The 27,055-nt window shown below is 37.6% G+C and overlaps 1 protein-coding gene across 1 annotated transcript in view; it reads left to right on the top strand.

The window, feature by feature from the left end:
* The window catches only part of SLMAP (sarcolemma associated protein), a gene marked incomplete in the record, with an annotated part of 86,034 nt that extends 68,177 nt beyond the window's left edge, over positions 1-17,857 (top strand). Inside the window, 9 exon segments of the mRNA XM_072420890.1 lie at positions 2,115-2,195; positions 3,076-3,135; positions 3,486-3,611; positions 3,877-3,951; positions 4,511-4,831; positions 5,358-5,475; positions 6,916-7,087; positions 7,761-7,895; positions 12,412-17,857. Coding sequence (XP_072276991.1) covers positions 2,115-2,195; positions 3,076-3,135; positions 3,486-3,611; positions 3,877-3,951; positions 4,511-4,831; positions 5,358-5,475; positions 6,916-7,087; positions 7,761-7,895; positions 12,412-12,501 — 1,178 coding nt within the window.
* Between the last annotated feature and the right edge of the window lie 9,198 nt (positions 17,858-27,055).

Genomic DNA, 27,055 nt, shown 5'->3' with positions numbered 1-27,055 from the left:
TTTTGTTCAGGTCTTTGCCCAGACAGGCTATAAAGGCAATTATACTCGAGAAAACAAATATAGCATATAAAGCTGCTAATGAGTCATTAGATGTGGTAGCTTTTTATTTTTCTAGGCTTAGAAATTTTTTTATCAAATACTGAATATACAGTGCCTTTGCCACTGCCTTTCAGTCTTTCTTCTTTACAGATTTCCTTGTTCACACAGGGTCACTTTTAAAATGAACACCAATTAGTTTCCTGTTGCCTTTTGTCTACAAACCTTACTTGTTCATTCCCAGTCTCTGCAGGTATCAAACACCTCTAGGTGTGTAAATGACCTGCTCCCTCCTTTTGTGACATGCCTGTCAATAGGAGGGACCACGGCAGTATAAGTTATTAACACAAGCAGAAGTGTTGAGTAATTGTAACTACCTGTATCAACGTGCTGCTGGAAAATAGGTTTAGACGGTCTTTTTTTTTTCTTTTCTTTTTTTCTATTTTTAACAGAAATTTAGTCACTTTAAGAATGATACAACAAATACACTCTAAATATCTCATTGAAAATACAGGATACTTTCAAATTAATGCATTGTTTCCAAATGTAAGATTTTAAGATCCTTATTTGGTCAGAATTGTTAGCACCAAATGATTACATTACATAAGCTTCTGAGTATTATGTGTCAGAATGGTATAAATTTTTTAAGATGCATGTCAGCGTGCTTCATACGGCTGGCTGAACTTCATCTGAAAAGATAGCTGGGAAGGTCCACATTGATGCTCCAATGATGAGTTTACACAAATGGGAAAGCTGACTCTATAGACATTCCTATTTTAGAAATGTATGAATCATGCTCTAATATTGTGTGCATGTGTGTAACTAATGCCCTCCCAATAAAGATGTTCGTTATAAATGTGACTACATACCTGTTGCCTGGCCTCTAACAAGTTATAGGACTTTATCACTGCTTTGCTGCAAATTAACTTGTTAGAGGCTGTTTTTTTTTTTTTTTTTTATATAAATAGCTAAGGTTAAGGCTAATTAGCATGATAATAAAATGCAAGAAAAAATGTCAGACTGGTTTAGGCAAAGGGTAAACTTTCACCATTCTACCTTATATTGTAACTTGTAATGAAAGTGTGAAAATGTTTGTGTCATTAGAGCAATTTAGTTAAATCTAGAGGTAATTCACAACAAAAGAAAGTGGTAGTGTTCATTGACACCTAAAAGAAAACCCTTTAATTAGGAAATTCAAGGGCCTGTTGATCTACAAATACTAATTGCTTAGCTTAGCCCTTAGTACTTGTACTACATTACTACGCACTGACCTTGTACAAGTATGCACATCAGATAAGCTGAACTGAAGTCAGAACCCCTGATCCCGCATATTTGATTGGAGTTGGAAAATGCGATAGACAGTGCTATTAGAATGTAAGCTCTCTTCCTGTGCCATTAGACTTGCTTAATATGCAAGTTTATCATTTAGCGCTCAACGCCAGAAATTTTTCCAAAGCCGGGTGGGAAGAAATTGTAGGTGGGTGGAAGCCCCTGTATTGTTACCTAACTCATCAGTAACCACCCAAAACAGCTGAAAAGTGCCGGGTGGCACATCTGGCTAAAAGGGACTGGTGAGAACACTGTCATTTACAACCCTGATTTAAAATGGAAATACTGTTTCTCACCTGCCCCCAGTCAGCCTGCATGGCACTGCCATCTTTCCTCGCTTCCTTCTTGCATTTTTCAGCCATCTTGATTGGCTGGGCCGGGATTATGTAATTTATTCAGTCAGGAAAGACTTTAATATGCGTAGGTCATAAATGAAGGCATGGTACAATTAAACAAGACTTGCATAGGTAATCTAAATTGTAGTTCTTACTGTTATGTCACCCTAATGTCCTAGGGTGACAAACGCTTAGTGATCAGATCATAGATATGAACCTATGCAAAATCCCACTAGATAGTTGGCTAGGCCTCGGTTAGCTACTAATAGCTCAGACATTGCATTGTGAGATTAAGAAGGTTAATTGGTTTTGGCATAGATATATACTAAGAGGCAAAGTTGTTGATTACTTGTTGAATGTAAAACACTCATATATAAAACTGAGTTTACTGTTTCTTATCTATGACTTTTGTAGGGAGTCCGGTAGACGTGAGAGATTCAGACTTATCAGATACACTCAGTCCTAGCAAGGATAAAAGCAGTGACGACACTACAGGTATAAGTGTGTCAGTGTAATAAGCACACATTGTGTGGTCTAGTTGTGGGTACACATTTGAATGCCAATCATTATTTTGTCTCTGTATAAAGCTGTGTTTCTGTTTGAGTCAAAATAATGTTTTCCAAATCACAAAATGATTACTATTCACATTATGGTTGTTAATGATTTGGTGGGTATCAATATAAACTTCAATGCTGTCTTATTCAGATGTGCTGTACATGCTGAATGACGGATTCAAGCAGCAGAATATGTTTTAGATGTTGCACCAATGTTTGTGTTAAGACACAAGAGACTTGCATCTAGGCAAATACCTGTTCCCTTTTTTTTATTCTGTGGTAATATTGCTCCGAGATCAAAGCATAGGGAAATAGATTATTCCACAGAAGTGATGTAATTTTCTGTTTTAAACAAAATCCAATGGGCCATCTATGAAATCTCCCCCCCTCCCGCCCCCAATGCCTACATTTTACTAGCTGTATTGGAATATTTTATAAAAGTGGAGGCATTGCTCATATCGGCCAACTAGGTTCTACCTGCCATTTTACCAGCATGTTGTTTTAAAGTAGAGAGAGGCTGCTTGCTGTTGGGGGTAACTACACTTTTTCTGTCAGCACCTTTTGTGTCTTCCTTCTGACCGCTAATACATCTGCCTGCCATATCATTTAGATTGTAAGCCCTTTGTGGGCAAGGAACTTCATATTGTTTGATGTGACTTGTATCTTGTGCTATGTTGTTGCTTGTGAATTGGGAATGTGCTGTGTAACCTGGAGGCTTATTGTATGGTGCAGATTCAATATTTGTGCATAATATAAATATATATACTGTTTTCTGAGCTGGTCTTTAAGTAATCACTTTCTTTCTAATTTTTTTTTTCTAGACGGCCAAATGGATGATCATGAGCTGAACGAATCACTTAATAAAAATACCACACTCAAAGGTAGAAACTCTTTTAGTTTTTGTAGTGTTATTAGTAAAGAATGCTGCTGGTTTTTGCTCTTTTTTTCCATTTAAACAATGGCACCAACAATGGCTTTTCCAGGAAACAAATTTCTTCTGGCCCTGAAAACATAAGTGATAATTTAGTAATTAAAAGTCTAGTCAATCTGTTTAGGGGGAGTCTAGGGTAACTTTTTGATGCTTCAGAAGGACTTGTTTTGATTTTGATTCCACTTTCTGTGGAGTCTTTCTCTTAACTGGTACTTTTTATAGGTTATATAGTTTTATATAGTTATGGCGTCTAGTTCTGGGGTGAGTTAACATTATAACGTTGTTTTGTGTTTCCCCCAGATGAGATTCATCATGTACAGTCTGGCACTAATGATGCAAAACAAGAGATCCAGCAGCTGCGAAAGGAACTGTCCGAAGCCCAGGATCTAGCCAAAACTAGCCGACAGAAATGCTTAGAACTTCAAGGTAAGATTTGGGCTCCTGAAGAAAATTTGGTCTTCTCCAAATTACAACCACATTTATTCAGATCAGTCTTGCAATGATTACTTTCACTCATGCCTCCACTATTTTATGCCCATGTTGACTTTGGCAAAAACAAAAAGGATGAAACTCCTAATCTTATGTTGGAGATTTGGGAGAGGAGGTGTCTGCATTACAGATTGGTCGTTTTTAGAAAGTCTGTATAATTTTTTCATTCTTTAAAGTTCTGAGGCATGTTCTGTGTTTGCAGCCCTTCTAGAAGAAGAAAGAAAGTCCAGTAGGAAACAGGCTGAGGATTCCACCAAGCAGATCCAGAACCTTCAAGGTATTGCCTAAGATAATTTTGCTTGTGCCAGAATATAAAATGGTATTGGTAGATAGAGTAAAAAAGTTTTAGTCTGAACTGCTCTGTTAATTCCTTTTATTATGCCGATGCAAAAAGTTAGAAGAGGCTGGTCGGGCCATTTAGGGTCCCGTCTGGACCGTCCGGGCCCTTTAGGGTAAAATCAAAACAAGATTTATCAATGGTTACCACCAGTCGGTGTTCTAACATTTCTCCTAATTTGGATGATATTTTACTTCATATACTTAGGTTGGTAAACTCAGTCTAGAATTGTCAAATGTCACCACAGTTGGTAAATCTGTTGCAGATGTAGGTATTTCACCCTAGGTTTCAGAAGGCAGATGGGTATGCTGTTTAATCTCACTGCCTGCATACATAATATTGGACACTGTGTGTGTAATTATTATTGTTTTGCATCTCCATTGCTGGCTTCTTTTAAAGATTGTGATCAGATTGTTCTAAACTTGCATTTCTTGTCACATACAGATGTGATAAGTGTTTGCCTTATTATATTTAACAATTACTTTTTGCACTGTTTCAGCTCAGTTGCATAGGTTACAAGAAGAGATAGAAATCCTTCGGGAAGAAAAAGAAAATGACATTTCCAGCACCCGGGAGGAGCTGTTAAATGCTCAGGAAGAGATTGCCATCCTGAAACATGTATCTGAACAGGTGGCTAATGAGAGAGAAGGTGACATACGTGAGCTTCAGGGAGAACTGCAGGAAGTGCGCCACGAGCTAGAACACTGGAAGAAAACAGCATCCCAGTATGAGAAAGAAATTGTCACTCTACAAGCCACTTTCCAGGCTCAGTGCAAGGATCGGGAAGACCAACAAAAAAGCGAGTCGGCACAGTTGCAGGGTTAGTACATATTCTTAACTATGCACAAATGCACAAAATGTCAAATTAGACTAACTATTGTAGAAAGCATTACCTAGTGTCTGCTTTTTCTTTCAGTAATCACCCTAGGCGCTGGGATTTAAGGGGAACAAAAATGTAACATATGGCAGCTTATTAGACAATAAACTTGGTGGCTTCATTCATTTTTATTTTTTAGGTTGATAACATTTTTATCAAGTACATAAAATACCTTTTGTTCTTAATAAAACAATGCACTTCCCTTGCAACTTTCTGTGAGCTAAACTGACAACTGGTGTGGTCTTGCTTTTTTAAACTAGTAAGGCCAAATAACTATAAACTTTACCATATACCGGAACTTTTTAGTAATCTTTAATGTAATTAAATCTTTAATGTAATCTTTAATCCATATATAAATTCCTCTGGGTCCTAAATGTACCACATCCATTATTCTGAAAAATCTTTAATGTTAACTGTATAAAATCAATATGTAGCATTCAAATTATGTCTTCTGTTTTCTTTTCCACAGCTGAACTTGTGGAACTTAGACAAAGTGTCTCTTCTCTGGAGACAGAGTGCAAGGTTCTTCAGAAGGAGAACAAAGTGCTGGCTGAGGAATGCCAGAGGATTGAGAGCGAGCTTCGCAGGTAAGAATATCACCTCAGCTAGTGTTAAACTTTGAACGTTTACATTTTTAGCATAATCTTTGTATATCTGTGAGTTTATTTAAGACAAACTACCAGACCAATTAAAAGCTAGGTAAACACGTGCAATAATGGTCGTTAGAAAATGAAAGATTTAAGATTATGCATGATTATTTTGAACGATTGAATTGTGCACAATTCTGTACATGCAAATATATTCCACCAATATTATACACACGCTAGATACGATCGTTTAAACTATACAGGAAGTGACATGTAAATTGGAAAGTGTACTGCAGAACCATGATCACTGAATGACCGTACACATAATAGATAACAAACAATCGTCACCCAAACAGATCCGCCGGGACGGTCGTACGTTTGCAGTGACAATCCTCATTTATCTGCATCGTTGTGGAATTTTTTTGTTAACGTTTATTCCTATATATTCGTATTCAAAGCAGATCTTGCAGTGGGAGAGGGATTTCAGAACTGTGAGTCATTCCCCTTCAGCTGCATTACATCAGTCACTTTTGGGAGTAGGCATAGTAGAGAGCTGATCTGATTTCCCCATGTTCTGATGGTCCGTCATTAACTAGGACAAAGCAAGATATTTCCAGGATTGAGTGGTATTCAGAAAAAAACAAAAACTTAAAAAATATGTTCTACAATATATCTGTGTGTCTTAAAAAAAAAAAAACAAAAAAAACTTTAAGATACCATTACAGTGCTAATTAAAAAACAAAAACAAATGCATGGATTTCATTAGTATGAAAGGGTCAAAAGGCTTTCTCTCTTATTCAGTAGCCACATGACTGGCTGTGGTCTTCAGCAAAGGCATCTGGATCAAACTAAATTTTCTTTTTTTTTTTTTTTAATTTGTTTTTTCAGTTGTGTGGAAAAAAAATACCTTTTAGTATCTTAAAATTTATTTCTTTATATATTTTATTTGGTATGCTGTTAAGGTAGCAACTCACCTTTATTCAGCCAGTAGCGAGTCCCCTTTATTCTGTCTGTACCAGCCAGAACAAAGAAAGAAAAAAAGAAAACGATTGGCTGCTTTAGGTTACTTTAGTTTGCATATTCCCTCCATGTTTGTATGGGTTTCCTCCGCCCGTTCCAGTTTCCTCCCGCATCCCCAAAACATGCACAAAGGTTATTTGGCTTTCCCTCAAAAATTGTCCTTTGACTGTATTAATGACATATTTTTATGGTAGGGACTGTTAATGATTTGACTATGGACTTTGCAAGGTGCTGCATAATATGTTGGTGCTATATAAATACAAGTTGATGGTAATTCGAATTGCCTATTGCTTTGTTTTTGTTGTTTGGTTTTGTTTTTTACCGCTTATTGATCTTATTCCTTCAACTTTGACTCTCCTGTTCAAATGAATGCATTATTTTGCTTTTTAAGCTAACCTTTACCTTTTGTATTCTTTATAGTTCCCAGAAGCAGTCCCAAAACCTCACAAGTGACCTCGGTGTCCTGGAAATAACCCGGAAAGAGCTTGAAAGCAAAGTGGGTTCTCTGAAAGAGCAGAATCAGCGAGAGGCAGCTGACCTGAAAACTCAGCTGAAAGAAGCAGAAAAACGCGTAAACAGTGTCCAGCAAGAGGTGAGAAGATGCAGTAATAAGCATATAGTGCTTAGTTCATTCATGAAGTATGAGATATTCTAGGAGCTACACAGGTCTATGGACCAGTTCTTTTAGGACCCAAGGAAAGGGATCATCCATCTAAACAGCTATGAAAAGGAACATATCAATTGTAACCTATTTTGGTTATCTAACTGTATGGATTTGTCCACTACCGATTATAGGTCAAATGGAATTGACTACATCATGGAGTAAATATAAGAGCCCCTACTTAGCTGAAGAATGGAGGTCTCGCTTTAAAGTCTGATTTTAAAAATAGGCAATCCACTACGTATGGTTTTTCTTTTAAACAGTTCACTCACAAATGCAGATCTAACTTTATAGCTTTCTCGGGGAAAACATTTCATACATGTTCAAAATGATAGTTAAGACTGAGGGCAAAGACTATATGCGGCTCCCACTGACCACCTCTTATCCTATTTGCAGTTATTGTGTAAAAAAAAAAAAAAAAAAAGGCTACATTCATAATCTCTTTAGAAAAAGCTAGATGCTAGGCTGCTTCTGGCGTCGAACCCTCAGCCAGCTCGCTGCCAATGACAGAGAAAACTCTAAATACGTTATGTCCATTTTTTTTTTTATTAATATATATGTGTTTTGTGTACCTAATGTTGAATTTTCCCCTCTGTATTTGCAGTACACAGACACCCAGAATAAGCTATCTGAGCTAAAAGTGACATTTGAAAAAAACGAACAAGAAAAGCAAACAGTGGTGGAAGAATTGAAGCAATGTAAAGAGAACTTGAAGCTGCTGCAGGAGAAGGGGAATAATGTAAGTGTGAGCAGGAGCTTCACACATACCAGACTCCTGATGGCTCTTGTTTGTTAAATTTTCACCATTAGGTAACTGTGGCTGCTAAGTGCAGGATGAAAGTGACTTCATTTACTGCCCATCATGCTTCAGTTCTTGTGGTCTCATGTCACGCAGCAAACTTGGCATCCCTTTCAGTAATGTCAAATATTTATTTTATCTCATCAGCGCTTGTTATAGGCTGGCTCTCAGACTTGAATTTTCAGAATGCTGTAACAGTGAGCCAACTCTGCTTATTTGCTTGGCTTTTCATTTAGTCATTAAATTCCTTCTTGTGCCTGTTTTATATGAACATGCACTTGGTTCTTATTTAGGCTTACATTTACGATAGACATGCAATGGCACATTCAAACTGCAAAATTAAATTACCCTGGGTAATATGTTTATGAACATGTACACACTCACATCTCCAAGTGTTTTTGAAAGTCTTACGAAATTTATTTTTTTGAGGAACATCTGATCAACATATGGGATTTCCCTTAGACACTTCTTGACAAGTGTTGGGATTAACCATGATTATTGCTGTCTTCAGATTAGACAGGTTTAACTAGTTTAGTAATATAGTTCTTGTCAAAACATTTAAAAGGAAGTGTGTAACCATAGATAAATGTGACTTCCCTCAAAAATCAGGCAAGTGGGTAGATATGTGGGGGGCATAGGCAAAAACTTAGGCTCAAAACTAAGCAGCTGATTTCAAATTCAGAAATCACATTGAATTAGAAAATAACAAATCTAATCTGCCACCAATACACTTTCCAGAATGGTTGGATTTTATTACAGTATACGCATTTCAGTTTTGGATTGGTTGTTTCTTTTTGCAGTTTTTGAACAAATATTTGATGGTTTTACCATTTGGGCCATAACACAGTTTTGCAGCACATGTAAATAGCAGAATATTAAGCTTTGTGCTTGCGCATTTGTTAGCAAACTGATGAGATACTTATAAGTGATAGAGAACTGTGTGATCTGTTACATGCATGTTAGTTGAAAGGCACCAATCCTGATGTGCAATGCATGTGAATCCACGTGTCTTTGTGTGCCTTGTGCTTGAAAAACAAAGAACACCAAACAGAAGTGAATGCTTACAGCACACAGCTACAACACCTGGAAGTACATAAGTCTATATTAGACATGACTATCTATTCCAAGCGTATAGCTTGTAAAAAATTCTTTCACCTACATTGATTGTCAATGATTAGTAAAACTCTTGTGCTCTGGGTAGTCCGCAGATAAAAAAAATTGTCAGTTTAGACTCCCCTGTGTGAAGGTCCAGGAGCTGTACATGTGATATCTAAGTTTAAAATTTTCCAATATTTGGGTGCTCTTGAACATTACAAAAATTGTGGATCCTGGTAGCCGGTGCTGGCCATAACGCCAGTTTTCAAATTGTTCTGTGCCTTATTTAGCTGGATAGCATAAAATGCTTAAGGCTTTGCTGCTGATTACTGTAGTTAAAAATATTGTGTAAAATAGAAGACTATACATTTGTTGTTTTGAAATTGTAAGTTTTTTTTATTTGCCATTTTTTTTACAGCTCAGTAGGTCATCATGGTACTGTCTAACGGTAACTAGGGTTGTGGTGTATTACAGGTGCTACGAAAATATTTGTGTCTAGCAAACTGACAATAACCTTTATCATAGATTCCAAATAGAATCTATTAAGATCTAACTAACTGGTAGAATGGTTATCAACAAACATCTAACACAATATATAATGAGAGACAAAAGATATAATCAAGTCAGCACAGCAAATTACTGTTAAACTAGTTATCAGCTCACATTTCTGGCAAGAGTAGCAGGTCCATTGCACTACTTTTTTTTGACAATTCTCCAAGGCAAGGCGCCATAAATGCAGAACCTTTTACTATAACTTCTCAAACAGTAATATGCTCAGTAGGAATTGCCCCAAGGTCTGCTAGGAACTAATCATTCTTGGAGAAAGATTGGAATTTTGAAATTCATAAACATGTTGAAGTTTAAAAGACATTTAGTTATTTGGGTTTGGTTCTGGATATCAGACAGACTATACATTATATAGTTAGGAAGCAGGTTTCCTTTTTTTTTCTTCAAAATATTGTGTTAGATGTTCTAGATTTGTGTTCGGTTTTCCTTTGTGCAGTAGTCACAGGTGGAAGATTAGTGATTACTGTCCTATCAGCAAAATCACGTTCTCGAGCTCTGTATTGATTAAAGCACCTGAGTGATTTCTAATATCCCTTCCCTTCTTTAGCCTTCAGCGTTACTACCCGTCCCAGCTGTATACTTTGGCGTAGTCGTGGCTATCCTGTATTGGTGTTACGGCCTGTTTTGGTAGAGAAAGGTACACGCTGCTCTTGTCTGTCCTTCACTCTTCACCTACATGTCCCATCCTTGTAACCCTAATGCATGGTCAGGTAACAGGACGGGCTGTCCGCTGACAGAGTGACCGGACTTTACTAACCATCTAACATCTGTCTGTCTTTTCCTGTGTGTGCTAAACACTGACTTCTCTTCCAGTTATTGTCCATCTGAATGTATGCAAGAGCCCTGCAGAGGGAAGAGCAGTGTTCAGAAAGGCAACAGTGCTCACTTTGTTCAAAGTTTCTTAGAAATGTGCCATAATATATTGGGGCTTGGTGTAATATCGTTGCTTGACTCTTTACAGGATAAAGATATAATGGACTTAAAGGAGGATCCACTTTCAAAAAGCAAATTTGAAAGAACATGCATTTATATGATGGTCAGGACTTTAATAATCTCCACAGTGAACTACTTGTTCAAGCTTTACTTTACTTTACTTTCACAAATGAAAAACTCATAATAATGTCAAAGATCCTTTTAGCGTCTCACCCCACCCCAAAAACATACTTAACTTTTTATGCTCATATGGCTCCATGCAGCTGTCAGGAATAGAGAAATAATACCATGTCTAAGCTTCAAACTAATCTGTAGGAGCTTACACAGAGCTGTGAACTTTGTTCTTGACACCATTACTGTCACATGTTCACCCAAACTTAGTATGCTGGATATTTCACTTCACTCCTGTGGCTGGCCAAAGCAGCAAGGTTATAGAGGTAAGATAAGTAGAAAGATGATGACCCAAAGATGATGGTAGCTTATTTTCACCCCGCAATGTTGTGTGGGCGACTGCACATCAGTAAGAACGTGACCTGAGAACTTCATCAAGTGTCGGACATATCACCAAGAATGCAGCAGCCGGACACTCCTAACTGCATAAGTAGTGGCTCAAGTGGGAAATATAATGGCATGTCCAGGGTTTCCTTTATATTAAGCATTCTTGATCATAATTTTTCCCACAGTAATTCTTCACAACATATGGTTAATAGACCTGTGTGTTTTGGTTTTAATATCTCTAGACATTTCACCTTTCTTTGAATGAGAGTCCTGTGCTGTGGCCACTGCTTAGCATATGTTTTTAAATGGCTTTTGAAAGTGGAACATCCTACCAAATTGTTAGGCGCATGGAGCCCTATTTTGTGCAGATATTAATGGATCTCCTTTATTATTGAAGGTAGAAGTCACAGCCAAACCCAATTTGACCTATTCATGTGTTTGTTATACCCCCACCAATTCTTACAATTCCACAAGCCAGTAGCTGCAACATACAAGGGTCCTCGCCACCCACTGCACTGTTTTTGGCACTGTACTGATGAGTTTAACTGCCTTTCTCAACACTCACCTTTGTATTCTTTCCTTTAACACTTTACATGTTTATTGAAATAAATTATCTTTCCAGATATAATATATTGAATGGTTGGAGTTCAAAATGAATGTAAAAAGCAATGTTGTGATGTTTTTGTGCATGGGTAGTTGTTGCCACTGATGATAGAAACCTATTTTTAATATGGATGTGTGTTTTTTCTTTACAGGTGTAAGCTTTTTATTATAGTGGCAATGTGAATTGAGGAGCATAATTCTGTAATTTATGGTAACCAATCAGCAATTATTTTTAATATTTTAATAACTTTAAAGTGCTGATTGGGTACTATGTTTTACTTTGCTATGCACATTAACCTTATACTTGGTATTGCATTATTACATTTTTTAATTTTTTTTTTTTTTGTATCATTCCATCACTACCTACCTGTCTACAAAGCCATTTAATTACCCATTGGTCTTCCGGTCTACTTATCAAATTTCTATCTGCCCACCTACTTGTCTATCTTCCTACCTGTCTTCTTACCCATCTACTTACTTTTTCATTTCTTTTTTCTGTATGTATACGGTTATGTTTCTTACCTTTTTGTGTCCGTGTACTTTACGATTTACCCTCTTGCCCCGTTTTCTCTAATTTATCCAGTTTTGGAAAGCAGCACATTTGTCTTTTCAATTTTAAGTCTGACAAAAATATTTTCCAAATCAGAAACTGTTTTTACTGCGTTTTCAGAGCTTTTGGCATCCCCTATGCTACAACCTATAATGGCCTATAAGAAGTTTTTCATTCAAGTATTCACATTTTCTGTTTTCCTCTTTACAGAAATCGTGGCCTTGGATGACTGTGATGGCGGCGTTGGTAGCCGCAACCGCAGTAATGCTGTATCCCAGCCTCGGGAGAGGCTCACCTTGAGACTGCTCATCAAAGCCATGTACTATCCTCCATCGTAGCCAGCATTGCTCACGTTTGGAGAACAAATACACACTCACACAAAAAACAAAAAAAAACAAAAAATGGATCCTAACTCTTCCTTTTTACCTCTTACAAATACCCATAAGTCTCTGAGAGAACAGCAGTAGGGCCATTGCTTTAACCTGTAATATATGTAATAGTCCAGCAGGGGAATAAAGACATGACTTTATCTTACTGTAGGCAAGACTTTTGCTTGCTATCTTTCATGTACCTGTTAAGTCTAGTTTGGTGGTATCGGAGATACTGTTATGGCCTCAAGCAGGCTTCTTGGTACCAAATTATTTATGATGTTTTGGGTTTGTGGCTGTTTTACTCTTAAACTTCTTGTAAAGATCTTATAACCTTTGCCATGAAAAACACACACATCAAAGTATAGCAAAAAGATGCTGATAGAATTTTCCTGCTGTCCCATGTGTCATAACACTGTGTTCAGATCACACTCCATTTAAAGAGAACTTCCAATCTATATTGCTTACTCAACCAATATACATCTAAGTTTGCAATTGCCATTTTCTTTTCAATTCGTGGGATTGTAGCACAGTGATGAGTTCTGTGTCCAGCTTGTATTGCATTGTTTTTTTTTTTGAGAAACAATAAGCTACAGATTGAAGATCTTCAGTCAGCTAATTGAATCTGTTGGGAAGGAAAGGGTTGCATCTTAATGAACTTTAACTTAAAGCTGAACTCCAGGCAGATATAAAGGACAGATGAGTCACAAATTATTGCAGCTCTGTACTTATAAATCATTAAATGTATTTTTGTAAATGCAGCCAGTGTAACTAAATGAATCTGACATGGTATCCGCTTTTTGCAATTTACTCTACAGCAGAGCTCACAATGAGAAAGGATGGAACTGAACAAGGAGCTAGTCAGCTGTGCTACCATGCTGCAGTTCTCATTTGGTAACAGGGAACATGCTGACAGGAGGAGAGAGATGAGCTCTTTTCATAAAGTAAAGAAATGTATGACTAAACTTTTTCTTGATTTTGTCTGCCAGGCTGTGCTTTTTGTGTTTCAGAGCTGTTCAAGTCTCTGAACTGGATGAAAAGAGCTTAAGTTTATTTGCGTATATGTGTTCCATCAGATTATTATTTTTAACATTTATTCTTGGAGTTCAGCTATAAGTCTCTGGAGTGGTGTAGGGTGTAAAGATAATCATTATTTATTAGATATTATATGGATCATGCTGTTCTGGCATAACAAAATATGCAGTAATCAGTGGTAACAGGCATTTAATACCAATTAAATGAATTAGACTTTCCATGCTACATCTTGTTGTCCCAAGAAAGCTGAAGTTAGGCAATTTTGCCAGTGTCTGCATAGTGTTTCTAATTGCATTCATGCGATGCCTGTCAAACTGACATTTTGTTGGTGGCCCCCAAGGATGCAGGCTTAGTGGTAGGGCAGTCCAGAGATAAGGTAATTAGGGACTACAGATTGTCTATGCATTAGCTTCCAATGGTTCACTATCTGCTCTTCGTCAAAGAGGAAGCTCTAAAGTTTCTTAAACTGACCTCCACTAAAAATACTACATATATAAATATATACTTATGGTTTTAGAGGAGAGAGATATGCATTCCTATCATAAATGTTAACATTTAGCTTTGCTAATCATGTCTATGTTAATTTCCTCCTGTATCTTTCCATGCACAAACTACACTGAAAATTAAAGATGATGGATGATTTGATAATCAGGGATGCAGAAGGCAATCATAATTTTACCTCAACCACCCTCCTTCTAAATAACAAACTGTTAGCACAGTCTGTCATTATATTGCATTCTTGGGGTTTGCATTGATGACAGCCTAGGCTTACAGAAAGTGGGATAATTGACCCTGGAAGTGTGACGATACCTTTGAGTTTGATAAGAGCAGCAATAAATACAGAGAGAAGAAAAAAAATGTAGAGAGCTGTGGAGCTTGACAGGTCCCTAGGTCCTACAATGGAATCTATCACTCTCTAAAAATAGTCACACTTGAACAGAATTGTACCTGAAGTCATTTAGGTAAAATGTTAATGTTGACAGATTTTGAATTTTAATATTTTAGGATACCTTAAAGCCAAAGATAGTATTTTCAGAATGGCCAGAGTTAGAATGTGTTTCCATGCAAACCAATGTATATATTGTATCTGTGACAATTGGCATTGGCATTTCCTATTGGAATGACCCTGACTACATTCAGAATACTAGTTCATGAATATGTCTCATTTATAAAACTTACAAATTAGCTGTATGCTTTGCCTACAGTAGCAGATTAGTTCACCCCTTAAGGTTTGTTCTTAGAAGGATTGGTAATTGGTTGCAGTGTATATTCCAGTGGTGTCTGCTACCCAGGCAGTCTTATGAACAGTGCCACGAACGTTCTTTTCAGTTCTGTGATTACATTAACACACTGTGCATACCACTTTTCAGCTGTTTTGGGATTTAAAACCATTTAATTAACACAATAAATGTCATTACAGCTAAGCTCCTATTGCATTCACACTTACTATTTAACCCCAGAGTCAGTTTAGAAAAACCTCTACCCTTTCTGTCTGCACTTTTAACCTTTCTCCTCCATGTGCAGTGAGGAAGGGTAAAGTCTGGAGTTTAGGTAGACTGAAAACCCAGAACTAGTTATCATTCTGTACCACTCACAATGGAAAAATACATCTCTTCATTTTCCATGTTTTAAGCTCTCTTCTGTGCATCTAACCCCTCAAGTGATCATAATCTAGTGTGCTAATAATATTCTAGAGCACCTGATTAAGAAGATTGTCATGTTTGGTCCCAAGTGCCCCATCAATGACTGACCTACCATAGATCGGCAATGAAAATCCAATCCTTTTCTCAACAGCAGATACAAGAGACTGTTCTTCCGAAGGATCTCATGATATCGACATCAGCTTGTGGAACCATCTGCAGTCCAATCTGTTTCCATGTGTATTTCAGACACAAACCCCCGACATCCTCCTTTGTGTATGTTCATAGCTTATCACTACAGTTTATTGTATAATTGTCAGTGGTGGTAACACATCAACCGTGCATTGTGTATATAGTGCCAGATAGCACATTAGAATTGAAGGACTTGCTGGCTTTTTATTGCTGTGGGTTCACCATGCCCTGTATGACATGGTATGACTGCTGCATTGGTGGATATTTTATGAAGAAACAGAATAGATGACATTATTTTTACCATTATGGAAATTATAATCTATTTATTACTGCACATTTCAGTGGTTTTCACTCTTTGCATGGTGCCCCATTTACATTTTATTGTCAGTCCTTGCCATCGCAATTATGTCTGTGTGCAGGTAGCACAAATTTGCAGCCAATTAGCTATCCTTAAGCTCTCGTGTTATGCACCCATAGCTATTAGAACCCTGTTACCCTAATTGTCAAAATTTGGAAACATTTAGGAACATGTACATTAGGATACGTAGTTGGAACCATCTGTCTGATTCTCTAGATTTCCTAATGTTAAAAATAAAACATGGTGTCTGGATAGTACACTAAGGATTTACAACTATGTATTGTGTATATATGGTAATAGAAGCTAAAATTCTAAAGAAGAATTGTCAAGACTATAGGCATTCAGATGTTTACATATTTAACCACTGGAGCTGCAGTCACTAAGGCATAATTGACCATTGCTTTTTCGCCACTGTCCGCAGTGAGTTGGTATCCAAACAACTTTGTAACCTCTAATGTTAAATACAGAGCTTGTGCTCTACATGTAAAAAAAAAAGTGCTGAGACCCATTTTAAACCACTTCACCATTATAATTTTGAGAAGTTTATCCACAATGCCTGCGTTACAAAAGTCAGTTAATGTTTATTGAAAAGCCTAATTAGTGTTTGTAAGCAAAAAAAATATTTTGAATCCCTATAGCTTGGCCTCCATTCTAATTTGTGACTTATGACATAATTACATATTATTACTTTAATGAACTTTATGTTTAAAATATACAATTCCCACTTGCTGAAGTTTTTACAACCCATTGTGGTTATTCTGCTGCTTTAAAACACTTTATTTCAATCATGTTTGTTTCACAACATCAGAAAATTGCATATGGGTATCTTTAGTCCAAGGGTGCACAACCTGTGAATCTAGATCCCAAGCAGAGACTTGGTATTTTTCGAGTTCGTAGACTGACAGATCTGTAATACATTGTAATGGGGACTTGGTATATAACATCCAAAAGATGTATAACTTAGGACTTTTGTTTAAACTTTTCTCATGCAAGTCATTGAGAATTCAAAAGCATTCTAAGAAGTTAAATGCGGGCCTGAAGATCAGAAGTGTCTGTGGCAAACCAAAGCAATCTTATATTTAGCATATATATGAACAATGCATCACTAGCTTTTACAAAGTTTTTGCAAAGCTTTAATCAAGTTTTCAGCAGCTTTGTTGAAGACTTAAAGCAACCTTGTGCTCCAACGTGCTGGCTAACTACAATCAAATTTTTTTTTTTGCTAGCAGATTGAAGTGAGCTTGTATTCCTTTAAAAATCAATGATAAATATCCTTAAACTGAGGCTAAACAGTACCTAAGTGTTCAGCGAAGCTTGATTTAGGTTTTGCATATACTGTAAAAGTCTCAAAGTGATCATCTCGCACATACAAGCCCTTATGATCATGTTTCCAATTCGTTATGTTCATGATTCTAATACGACACAATTGCTTGGGGCTCTGACAAATGTTTGGGCACCACTGCTTTAGGTGAATGATAACAAGTATGCTATCTTGATCACTCATTTACAATAAGATAAATTTGAAAAAGCTGAAGTTCATGTGTGTCTGCTGAATTTTTTAATGGGATTACAGTGCTTCAATCATGTACGAACACAGCTGCAAAACTGGTATTCCATTGAATGTTGCCTTGCGATCAACTGTGTACTGTATTGCTGAGAGTATGAAATTTAGGCAAATGTATAGGAATTCTGTAGGAATAGCGTATAGGGTAATGCGTCTGGTGACGTTGCAGGGAAATTGGGTAGCTAAGGTTTTTCTTTCTTTCCTTATTTTGTACATACACATAACATGCCTTCTCATTAACTGTCCACCACTGCAAGCCACCCTGACCACAACACTCATATGCCAGTGGTACTTGGTACCTCTTGTATATAGGTTATTGCAAATATTGTTCTGAAATGCTAAACTTCAGAATTACATTTTTTTAAGTAAATAATTGTTTTAAATCTATTTTGTAAAGATATAAAGGTTCCATAGAATCTCTGGAGCACAGATTACAGATTAAACTATTTGCACTAACAATTGTGATGTGCATGATTTAATAAATAACTTTACTCTGGAATCTCTGGATTTTTCTTTTGTTACCAATTTATTTGTGTGTGCTGATGTAAAATGTATCACTAATGTAAATTAAAGTGACCTAATTTGCCGTTGGATCCCAGTCATGTGATCTATCAAACAATTTTAATCAGCCTTGGCACCATTCAGTGTGTTCTCAGCAACATGAACCTGCCTGCATTTTATGAATGATAAAGTGTCTGTTGGACAGCAGATAGTCATAGCCTTTTTGCATGAATGAGCTGTAAATAGTGTAGAGGGCACTTTGTTATTTGCATGTTTTTGTGTGTTTAACCATTTGCAATTATATAGTATATAGTGTATAGATAAAATAACGAGGCCACCATGCTTAGCTTCCACATACAGTCTTGCTTGAAGGGAACTTGTAAAGCCAAAAACATTGGATCTGGTGGTGGATTTTAGGCTTTAAGCCTGTTATATGTGCGTTCACATTTTTGTCACTGAAAGGCTGTGCCCTGGACGGCCCACTTAGGATTGTTTTTTTTTTTTTTTTTTTTTTTTTTTTTTTTTTTTTTTTTTTTTTTCGCCGTTAATACCCCAAAATAAGATCACCCAGATAATATATGCATGTTGTAATGAGGCTTGTGGAATCCAATAGAAAGTCCAAAGTGCTGCAGAGCTAAGCTACATCCACATGTAATAATATAGGCAAACAGTGGAGCTTTTCTCAGGTGAAAAATATAACATTGACTCTGATGTCATTTATTAATCCGCCACAGCAAATTGAGGAATTACTGATTGGGAGCGATTGCTTTGCAAGCGCACAATGGAGTTGCCAGTGCTCATCTGTCTTCCGCTCTACATCGAACAGAATAGCGCTATGCATGCAGCGCTTGTTTATTCACCTGTCACTGAAAAAAATTACTAAAGATCATTTTCAGTGACAATCATCAGAGGTCTGAGCTAGAGTTCTCCAATCATCAGGGAAAGTGAGCTAAGTGTATTTAAGCACTTTGGACTCATTGTTGCAGAAAGGGCAGGTCATACTGCTCCAAAGATATTATTGCTGAAGCGCAGGGAGCAGCATGGCCTAATGCCCCTTGGACATAATGAAGGGATCCATTCAACTCATTACACTTGTGATATTATTACACATCTGGTTGCTCAATAAATCTTTTTGCTGCATTAAATGCTTTATATAGTGCATGTCCTCAATGACTGACTTTTTGATAATGAGAGCCTTGAAGACTACTTGTATAAACCAGAAGAGAATGAGCAGCTGATGTATTTCTGCCTTGATAAGTTCCCTTCTTGGTATCACACTTAGAACGATTTGTTAGTTGTCTTTGTTGTAGTTTGGAAGGGAAGCACTTTGGAAATAGACTAATTGCATTGATATTGGAAATGAATGCAATTTAATGTCACTGGCATTGAAAGGATTGTTAAACCTGCTCGAAGATCCAGCTCTTCTATTGTTTACCTGGCGTAAACACCTGGAAATATCAGCCTGTTTGAGCACTGGAAGTCTTTTGATGACACTCATCTATGTACTGTAGATGCCGCAATCCAGTCCTTATACTGCCTTTACCCCCATTTGGCCTATAATTCTTAGACATAACTTACCGGAAATATGTCCAATATTTAATAAATTTAATAAACTGAAAATGAAAAAAAATAAATACAGATGTCTGTAATATAACTGTATAGTAGCATATATTATATATATATTTCTTTGTATTGGATTTACTACAGTTATTTTGTATTGAATCCAATACAAAATTCTTTGAATTTTATGCTCGGCGTCCCACACACACCGACTGCACTCGCCCGCTGAAGATCAAAAGAGGATGCGGCCCGGGGGCACAGACAAGTAGAACGACGGAGGATGTGATGGGACCAGTTAAGTGTTTTTTTTTAATGTTTTTAGCTTGGGGTTACCGCTTTTTGCATGTTTTTTTTTTTACCCCGAGCCACACTTGGGAATACCGCTAAGGGGGTTAAAGTGCATACCCAAAACTGAATGATCCTAACCTGCCAAGGTTTGGAAATTTTGCCCAGTTGCATTGTGATCTTTAAGGCTAAATACATACAGTAGATGTTTGTCATTGGAAAGGATTTTTCATGATCCTTTCAAATGACTAAAGACAGACAGATGCATGAATGAGGGTGCAGCGCAGTTCTGCTCTATAGGGAAGGGAGAACAGTTGCCCGGCACCCTGCTTTGCTCTCTCCCCTTCCCCTGTATCTGCCAGGACGGATCCATGAACGACGTCGGACAGCAACTGTACACACATCAGATTCAAGACCTGAAGTGATTATCAGACAAAAATCATCTGCCGTGTGTACGTAGCCTATCACTGCTAAACAGTACAGTTTAGAGGGTGACACTTACTATGATACATATTACAGCAGTGCCAACTCTACCACTCTTTCAATGTCTAATAAGCAAGCATTCTCCCCTCTCTCTTCCTGCCAGTGAGGGAATGGAGCAGAAGTGATAATCTTGTATGTTATGTTAGTCTGGCACGAGCATGCATTTTTTTGTGTTTGCCATGGTCATCGAAAAACTCGACAGCCTGCATTTAAAACACCTAACACCATATACACACATTGCTGTAAATTGAATCACACTGGTGTGAACGTGCCCCAAAGGAAATGTAGCCTTTCTCAACACTAATATGGGCGAGCCCTTTAAAAAATGTTCTGGTCTCGGAACCCCCTGAAAATTTTTAAGAAATGACCAATTTCTGGTACTGGTACCTTGGTGGTCAAGGTGATGAATGCCACTTACATTGTTGGCAAGTGGAAATATTTACCTTACAGGTAGCCAAATAGTTTATTGGTGTTACTGGTAACTGATCTGAGGGGTACAAACTGCTCTTGTTCAAGGAACCCTCAGAAACTATTGGAGAAACACTGCACTAATGCAAGGTCAGTGCTTGCACACATGAACAGATCTGATTTCAATTTTGTGCTGGATTGATCCACTCAGCATGCACATGTGTGCCTTGCACAATGCTCTGCCATTCCTATTAGTTTTTATACCAAATAAAATGATTGGATTTAATTAAACATATAGGACAATATGTATACCTTTCATCGATACTTTCCAACATGTCTACTGTCTTTCACCAATCTGAACCCAAAAATAGGTATAATATGATCAGTCAGCTGGCACCTTCTCTTCAGAACCAATCCTTTTATAAAATCATAATTGAAAATTTGCTCGTGTACCCAGCTTTACTCAACTTTTTTCTTGTTGCAAGGAGAGCCTACAGCCTAGGGGTTTTTCTTAGTTTGAACAGTGAGTCTACATCATCCATGGTCCAAGTGATCATGTCTTTCTTAAAGCTGTGCTGCAAAGAAAATCTAAAGGCCTCACATTAAGAAATAAGAAGCCACAATAACACTAATATGCATGAATAATGTATATATTTTACACATTATACATATAATATTTTTTTAGATTTTAAAGTTTTCTTACTTTGAAAGTAACAAGTGTTGGTTACTGGAGTCAAATATGTGAATAGGCTGCTGGTTGTTTTGACTACTACTGGCAACAGGGAGCAGCAGAGCAGCAGCAACCAGCTTTCTGTTTGTAAAACTGCAAGTCCCATGATTCCTGGCATTGTGTATCATAGATGGTGGTGCTTAAGCTTGTAGTCACAGCTTGCTACAGCACAATGGGTGGCTACAAACAAAAACATTCTGAACAGAGCAAGAAGCGTAGCCATAGTTAGCAAAATGTACATTTTTGCAATGATATAAAGTATTTAGGGAGACTAATTGAATGCAGATTTTCAGAGCAGGAGATAGAAATGCATCATTAAAACAAAGGTATATGTACAGAAGAGAAGAGTGAAAGGTTTGCAAATCTAAGATTTGCAAATGTGACAAATCATTACAAATCTATTGTAATGATTTGTCACATACAATTCTTAAAATGTACAAAGGTAGAATAGGTTGTCTAGATACCAATTTTACCTTTGTACATTTTAAGAATTGTATGTGACAAATCATTACAATACAAACTTACTTTACAGTACAGCTTTTACTACTCTTTTCTGTACATATACCTATTTAATCAAACTATGGGGTGGCACTAACTAAGCTTTACCAGGTATATTTGCTTCACTGTTTGCATTTGTATCATTAAAACAAAGCAAATGTTCACAGTAGTTCAGAACTACCTCAGGATCGTGCCCTACTACGTTGCAGCTGGCATCTTGCCTATCTAGAGCTACATATTTTTGTTTTAGCTGTGCATGTATTTAAAAGAAGAACTGAACTCTAAAAGTTGTTATCAAGAAAAGGTAGGCAGAGGGTAAAGGGCAAAGGGCGTAATGCATGTAGCTAATCTTTCCCTATCATGGGTTTGCCATGCCTTGTCCTGCCATCTTGTTGGCTGCAGGGTTCTGCTTCCTCATGTTGGAGCCTCCAGCAAAGAACAATGAGCAGCACAGTAGTGACACCGCAAATCCATTGATTTGCAATCAGTGGCAGCAATTGCCAACATCTCACACTGCAAGATGGGGCTAGTAGTGCCTAGGCACCCTCACAAACAAGAAAATGCACTGCCATGTTTCAGGAAGAATTCCAAATTAAGAATAATTTTGTCCTACTTGGGCAAATAATATTTGTAAATGTATCATTTAACATATACACTCTGCTTTTTGTTCTTAGATCTACTTTTAACACAACACATTGTGAGTATACAAAGGAAGGAAATCTAATTGTGTTTTGCAAGGTCTGCATGTGTAATGTCAGTATTATGCCCAGTCTAGCCAGTCAGGCTCTGCAGTGTGTGGTTATTATGCATGCTGACATTTGCACAGACATGTAATAGTAATCTCTGATACCAGTTCCCATGTAATTATTTCTTGTTTTGACACAAAACTCCCAATCCCAGCTGTTACACCAGTGAATTTATCTGTGAGTGACTAAAGTGTTGTGTAACATTACCGATCCCCATTCCACACCTTGGGATGTCATAGCATATGAAAGAAGATAGCAGCAAAATCTCTGTTCTATATATAAGGGTAGCATTTCTTAAACTTTATCACATGGAGGAACCCTTGAAATAGCTTGCAGATCTTTAAGGAACTCTTCTATGTTACTGTAACTTTAACTCACAGTACTTTCGTATGGTGATCAGTAACAAGAATATCACCCTTACAGATGGCCATAAGGATCGGTGGTGTCACTTAAACTGACCTGAGAGGCACAAATTGCTCAAGGAACATCTGGCAACCTCTGGAGGAATTTGTGTCCCCTGGAACTATGGTTGAGAAAGACTTGTTTAGGGTATGTTATGGGATTTTATCTTTTGCTGCATTAAGTATTCTTGAACTTATCATTGATGATTCCAAGGTTATGTAGAGGGGGGTTTAGTATAAAAGAGTAGATATGTAGCTTCTGAGCTTTACTGGAAATCCAAAAGAGATTAATCCGCACTAAACTACCCTGGAATTCACCATACAAGGGATCCTCCAAGGAGCGGTGCAGAACGGTGTCCTAATATTCCAAAAGGAAGTTGCTGGGTCAAAAAAATAGAACAACAACACATCCATAGTCATATTAACCATTTAGGTTAAGTCAGAAAATTACTGAAGACATCTGTTAACTATGGGCTTTTGTTCAATCTTTGTTTAATGCCCAACTTTGACCTGGATGGAAAAATTAAACATAGGTACCCCCCCCCCCCCACCTCTTTACAAATGCAGGAAAAATACTTACTTTAATGCTAGTTTAATCAATGGTACCATAGGTTCCCTCCCTGTTCATTCAAATGGTGATGACCAGTACCCAAACCTTGTCATCATTCCCATCTAGTTGATGTCGTTGTGTACAGTGCAGGACCAGCTTTGACCCCTGGTTCCGCATTATACATGATGATGATGGTGTTGCAGCCCATGCACGTGTTGTCGCATCCTGTCTAAGCTAGGGACACACTCATTTGTTGAGCCAAAGTGGAGTTTAATGTTAAGTTGAGCTATGCATATATTTATGTGTTGTTTTCAGTATTTTTAAATGTGTAGATTTCAATAAAATATTACCTAAGGATTCTGCAATAAAGGTTCTAGCAATTCTTGTTATATAGTAATAACTCCCTCCCATTTGTGGTGGTGGCATGCATTGCACAGATATAGTCCACCACTGTCACCATTAGTGAGCTGGTCCACAACAATAATGTGCAGCAGGCAACACTGGAGTGGGTGCATGTAGACAGGAAGTGGTTGAAAAGATGGGGGGGGGGATAAGGCAATTTATTATATCCAGTTCTAAAGCAAACTAATAATCATCCAGCTGGGCTTTCTCTACGATAATATTTAATGCCAATCAAGTAAAATGAAAATGCAAATTTACCAGAATGTTCATGTTAAAAATCTATTTCAAGGTATTCATTAACAAACAACATAATATTTTGGTTTTGTTGGGAATAAGCCTGCAATGTTTATGCTCCAAACACCAGCCAGTATCTATGTTACCATAATAATATTTATAGAGTCCCGTGGACCGAGCAGCAGGCACATGTGAAATCTCCATAAGACTTTTCTGATCCTTGCAAGTCATTGCTGGGCAAATCATTACTGAACTTTCTGTGATTTAATTAGACTAATTTCCTCTCCACACATTCCACAGGAAAGGGATCACCTTCCTTTTCTAAATGGCTTACTTTGCGCCTATTTTATTTTCATACAGAATATGCAATTGATAAAAAGTTGTCTTGGCAGACACGGCGGTACAGATTGGGCCGCGAGCCGTAGAACTCATTGTATAACTGCCCTCCCTGCTGTCCTGCTTCCTGTTTTTACATTGTGTCTCCTGTATATCGCCCATTGACGTTCCTTAAAACTCCATCCGTGTAGCACAACACAATTCAACAAAGAGCCATTATAGTGATAAAATCACTGTGGGCATAACCTACCTTCTGTACCACGTATACCCATCAACTCTGTATGTAAATTGAATGATTTATTGTTTTAAATACTTTTTTAAAACACACTGCCAACACATTTACATACAAAATTCAGGAACCGTTTAAAACCCAGGTGCCCGACTTGCAGTTCAGGAACAATATGCCACCCTTTGGCACATATTGTGTTGCCCTTGGGGTTCTTGCAGACAATATTGTGTGTTTGGTTGTTAAACAATACAAAAAACAAAATATTCTTCTCATTAGTTTCTTGTGAATAGTTTGGTTTATTTATATTACACTGTTTTACTTTTTCTATTCTAATCCTCCTGTCGTACGCCTGTAGTCCCTGACCGTCTCCTGTACCGTGCCTCAATTCTCTGTCCATGTTCTGTATTATACCTGTAGTCCCTGACCGTCCCATGTAGTATGCCTGTATTTCCCGACCATCTCCTGTAGTACGCCTGTAGTCCCTGACCGTCTCCTGTACCATGCCTCAATTTTCTGTCCATGTTCTGTATTATACCTGTAGTCCCTGACCGTCCCATGTAGTATGCCTGTACTCCCTGACCATCTCCTGTAGTACGCCTGTAGTCCCTGACCATCTCCTGTCCTACGCCTGTAGTCCCTGACCGTCTCCTGTAGTATGCCTGCAGTCTCTGATTATCTTCTGTAGTATGCCTAAATTCTCTGTTTATTCTCTGCAATATACCTGTAGTCTCTGTCTATCCACTGTAGTATGCCCTTAATCTCTGACCATGCTCTGTAGTATGCTTGTAGTCTCTGATTATCTTTTGTAGTATGTCCATAGTCTCTGACCATCTCTTGTAAAATGCCTAAATTCTCCGTCCTCCTTTGTAATATACCTGTAGTAGATTCACAAGCCATCACATTTCTCACACTGGTTAAATGTGGAGAACATATGACATTCTCTTGGCTTCTGCACAATACAGTGTTCTGTGCCAAGTTGAACAATCACCAGTCCAGAGTTCTTACCTGGGTACTATTACGGGCCCCTAATGGATTGCCCAATATGTCCTCATATTCCAGTTACCATAGTTCTATTTGATATCATCATGACTTTATATGGTGTGAGTTTTTTTTTGCATTTGGACACCTAGGTACTACCTAGGTATGATATTTGAGAAATGTGACATAAAAATAAGTTTCAGTTACTGACATGCCATCCAACACATCAAATCACTTTGTCTTCAGTTTAAAAAGCCTAGAGAATTCAGGTTTAATTTGTTGCAATAATATACAGATCCTGTCCCATACCCCCATCAGTTTTGTCCCTTACTCAATATATATATATATACCTACTATCTCTAAATGGGGGTACATAGCCAGTGCAAAAGGTCCAATAAGTAGAGAGTAACCCAGGACTAGGGCAGATCAGTAAGTGGGGAGTGCACAGAGAAGTAAATCCTGCTGACACCTCACATGGAAAGCTCATTCTGGGCAATCTACAATATTACATCAAATTGCCAAGGTGTCCAAATTACATATTATTAACTAGTTTCTGTAACAGATTCAATAACATTTTTAGGGTATTATCTGAACAGAGAATATATCATCCAAATGTGAAATAGCTGGGAGGAAGTGTTTCCAAGCACTGCTCACTGCTTATCTAACACTCCCATAGAACACAATTACTGCCATTTTGCCTCCAGGGTTTGATTACATAGAACAACAAGCTGAACAGGGAAATTATATAAAAGATGAGTGATTGAACTGCAGTACAGGTCTAGGCACCATTCACACACATTGTACTGTATACTATTAGTACATTATTATTGAATGTATTTTTGTTCATTTTGGCTCAGCGTTGGTCAGTGTTGGATCACAAGTATTTTTGATGTTGGGAGAGTGTGGCAAAGGTAAGTACCACCAAAGGGAAATGAGTGGCTTTCCAGAGAACCCATCACTTGTGCCTTAAGGCAAACTGACTCATTCTGTTTACGTCTCAAACAAACCTGGAGACGCGACACAGCCTTGATGAAGCAATGGGCACCTAATATACAGTATTTTATTTTAAAGCAAAACTATAAGTATTTAATGACAATAAAAATAAATCTCTACAAAAACTAAAAAATATAAGAGCAGCTTTTACTGCAATTCATCCTTTCAGTCTGGCATGATCCCCCAAAGAAGACCCAGCCCACCTGTAGATGGTTCTTCTATTCCAGTTTGAAGGACGACCGGCATCATTTAACCCACCTCCCCCAAACCCAGGCTGTCAAGGAATCATGGGGGAACCATGCAAGCAACCCAACCTATGTGCCTTCATAGAGATGTAGAAAATAAATTATGGTATGGAAGTCA

This window comes from Pyxicephalus adspersus, chromosome 8 (genome assembly GCF_032062135.1).
Source record: "Pyxicephalus adspersus chromosome 8, UCB_Pads_2.0, whole genome shotgun sequence".
In the NCBI taxonomy this organism is placed as follows: domain Eukaryota; kingdom Metazoa; phylum Chordata; class Amphibia; order Anura; family Pyxicephalidae; genus Pyxicephalus; species Pyxicephalus adspersus.
The sequence above is the reverse complement of the archived record's forward strand: the minus strand, read 5'-3'. Positions and strand labels throughout refer to the sequence as shown.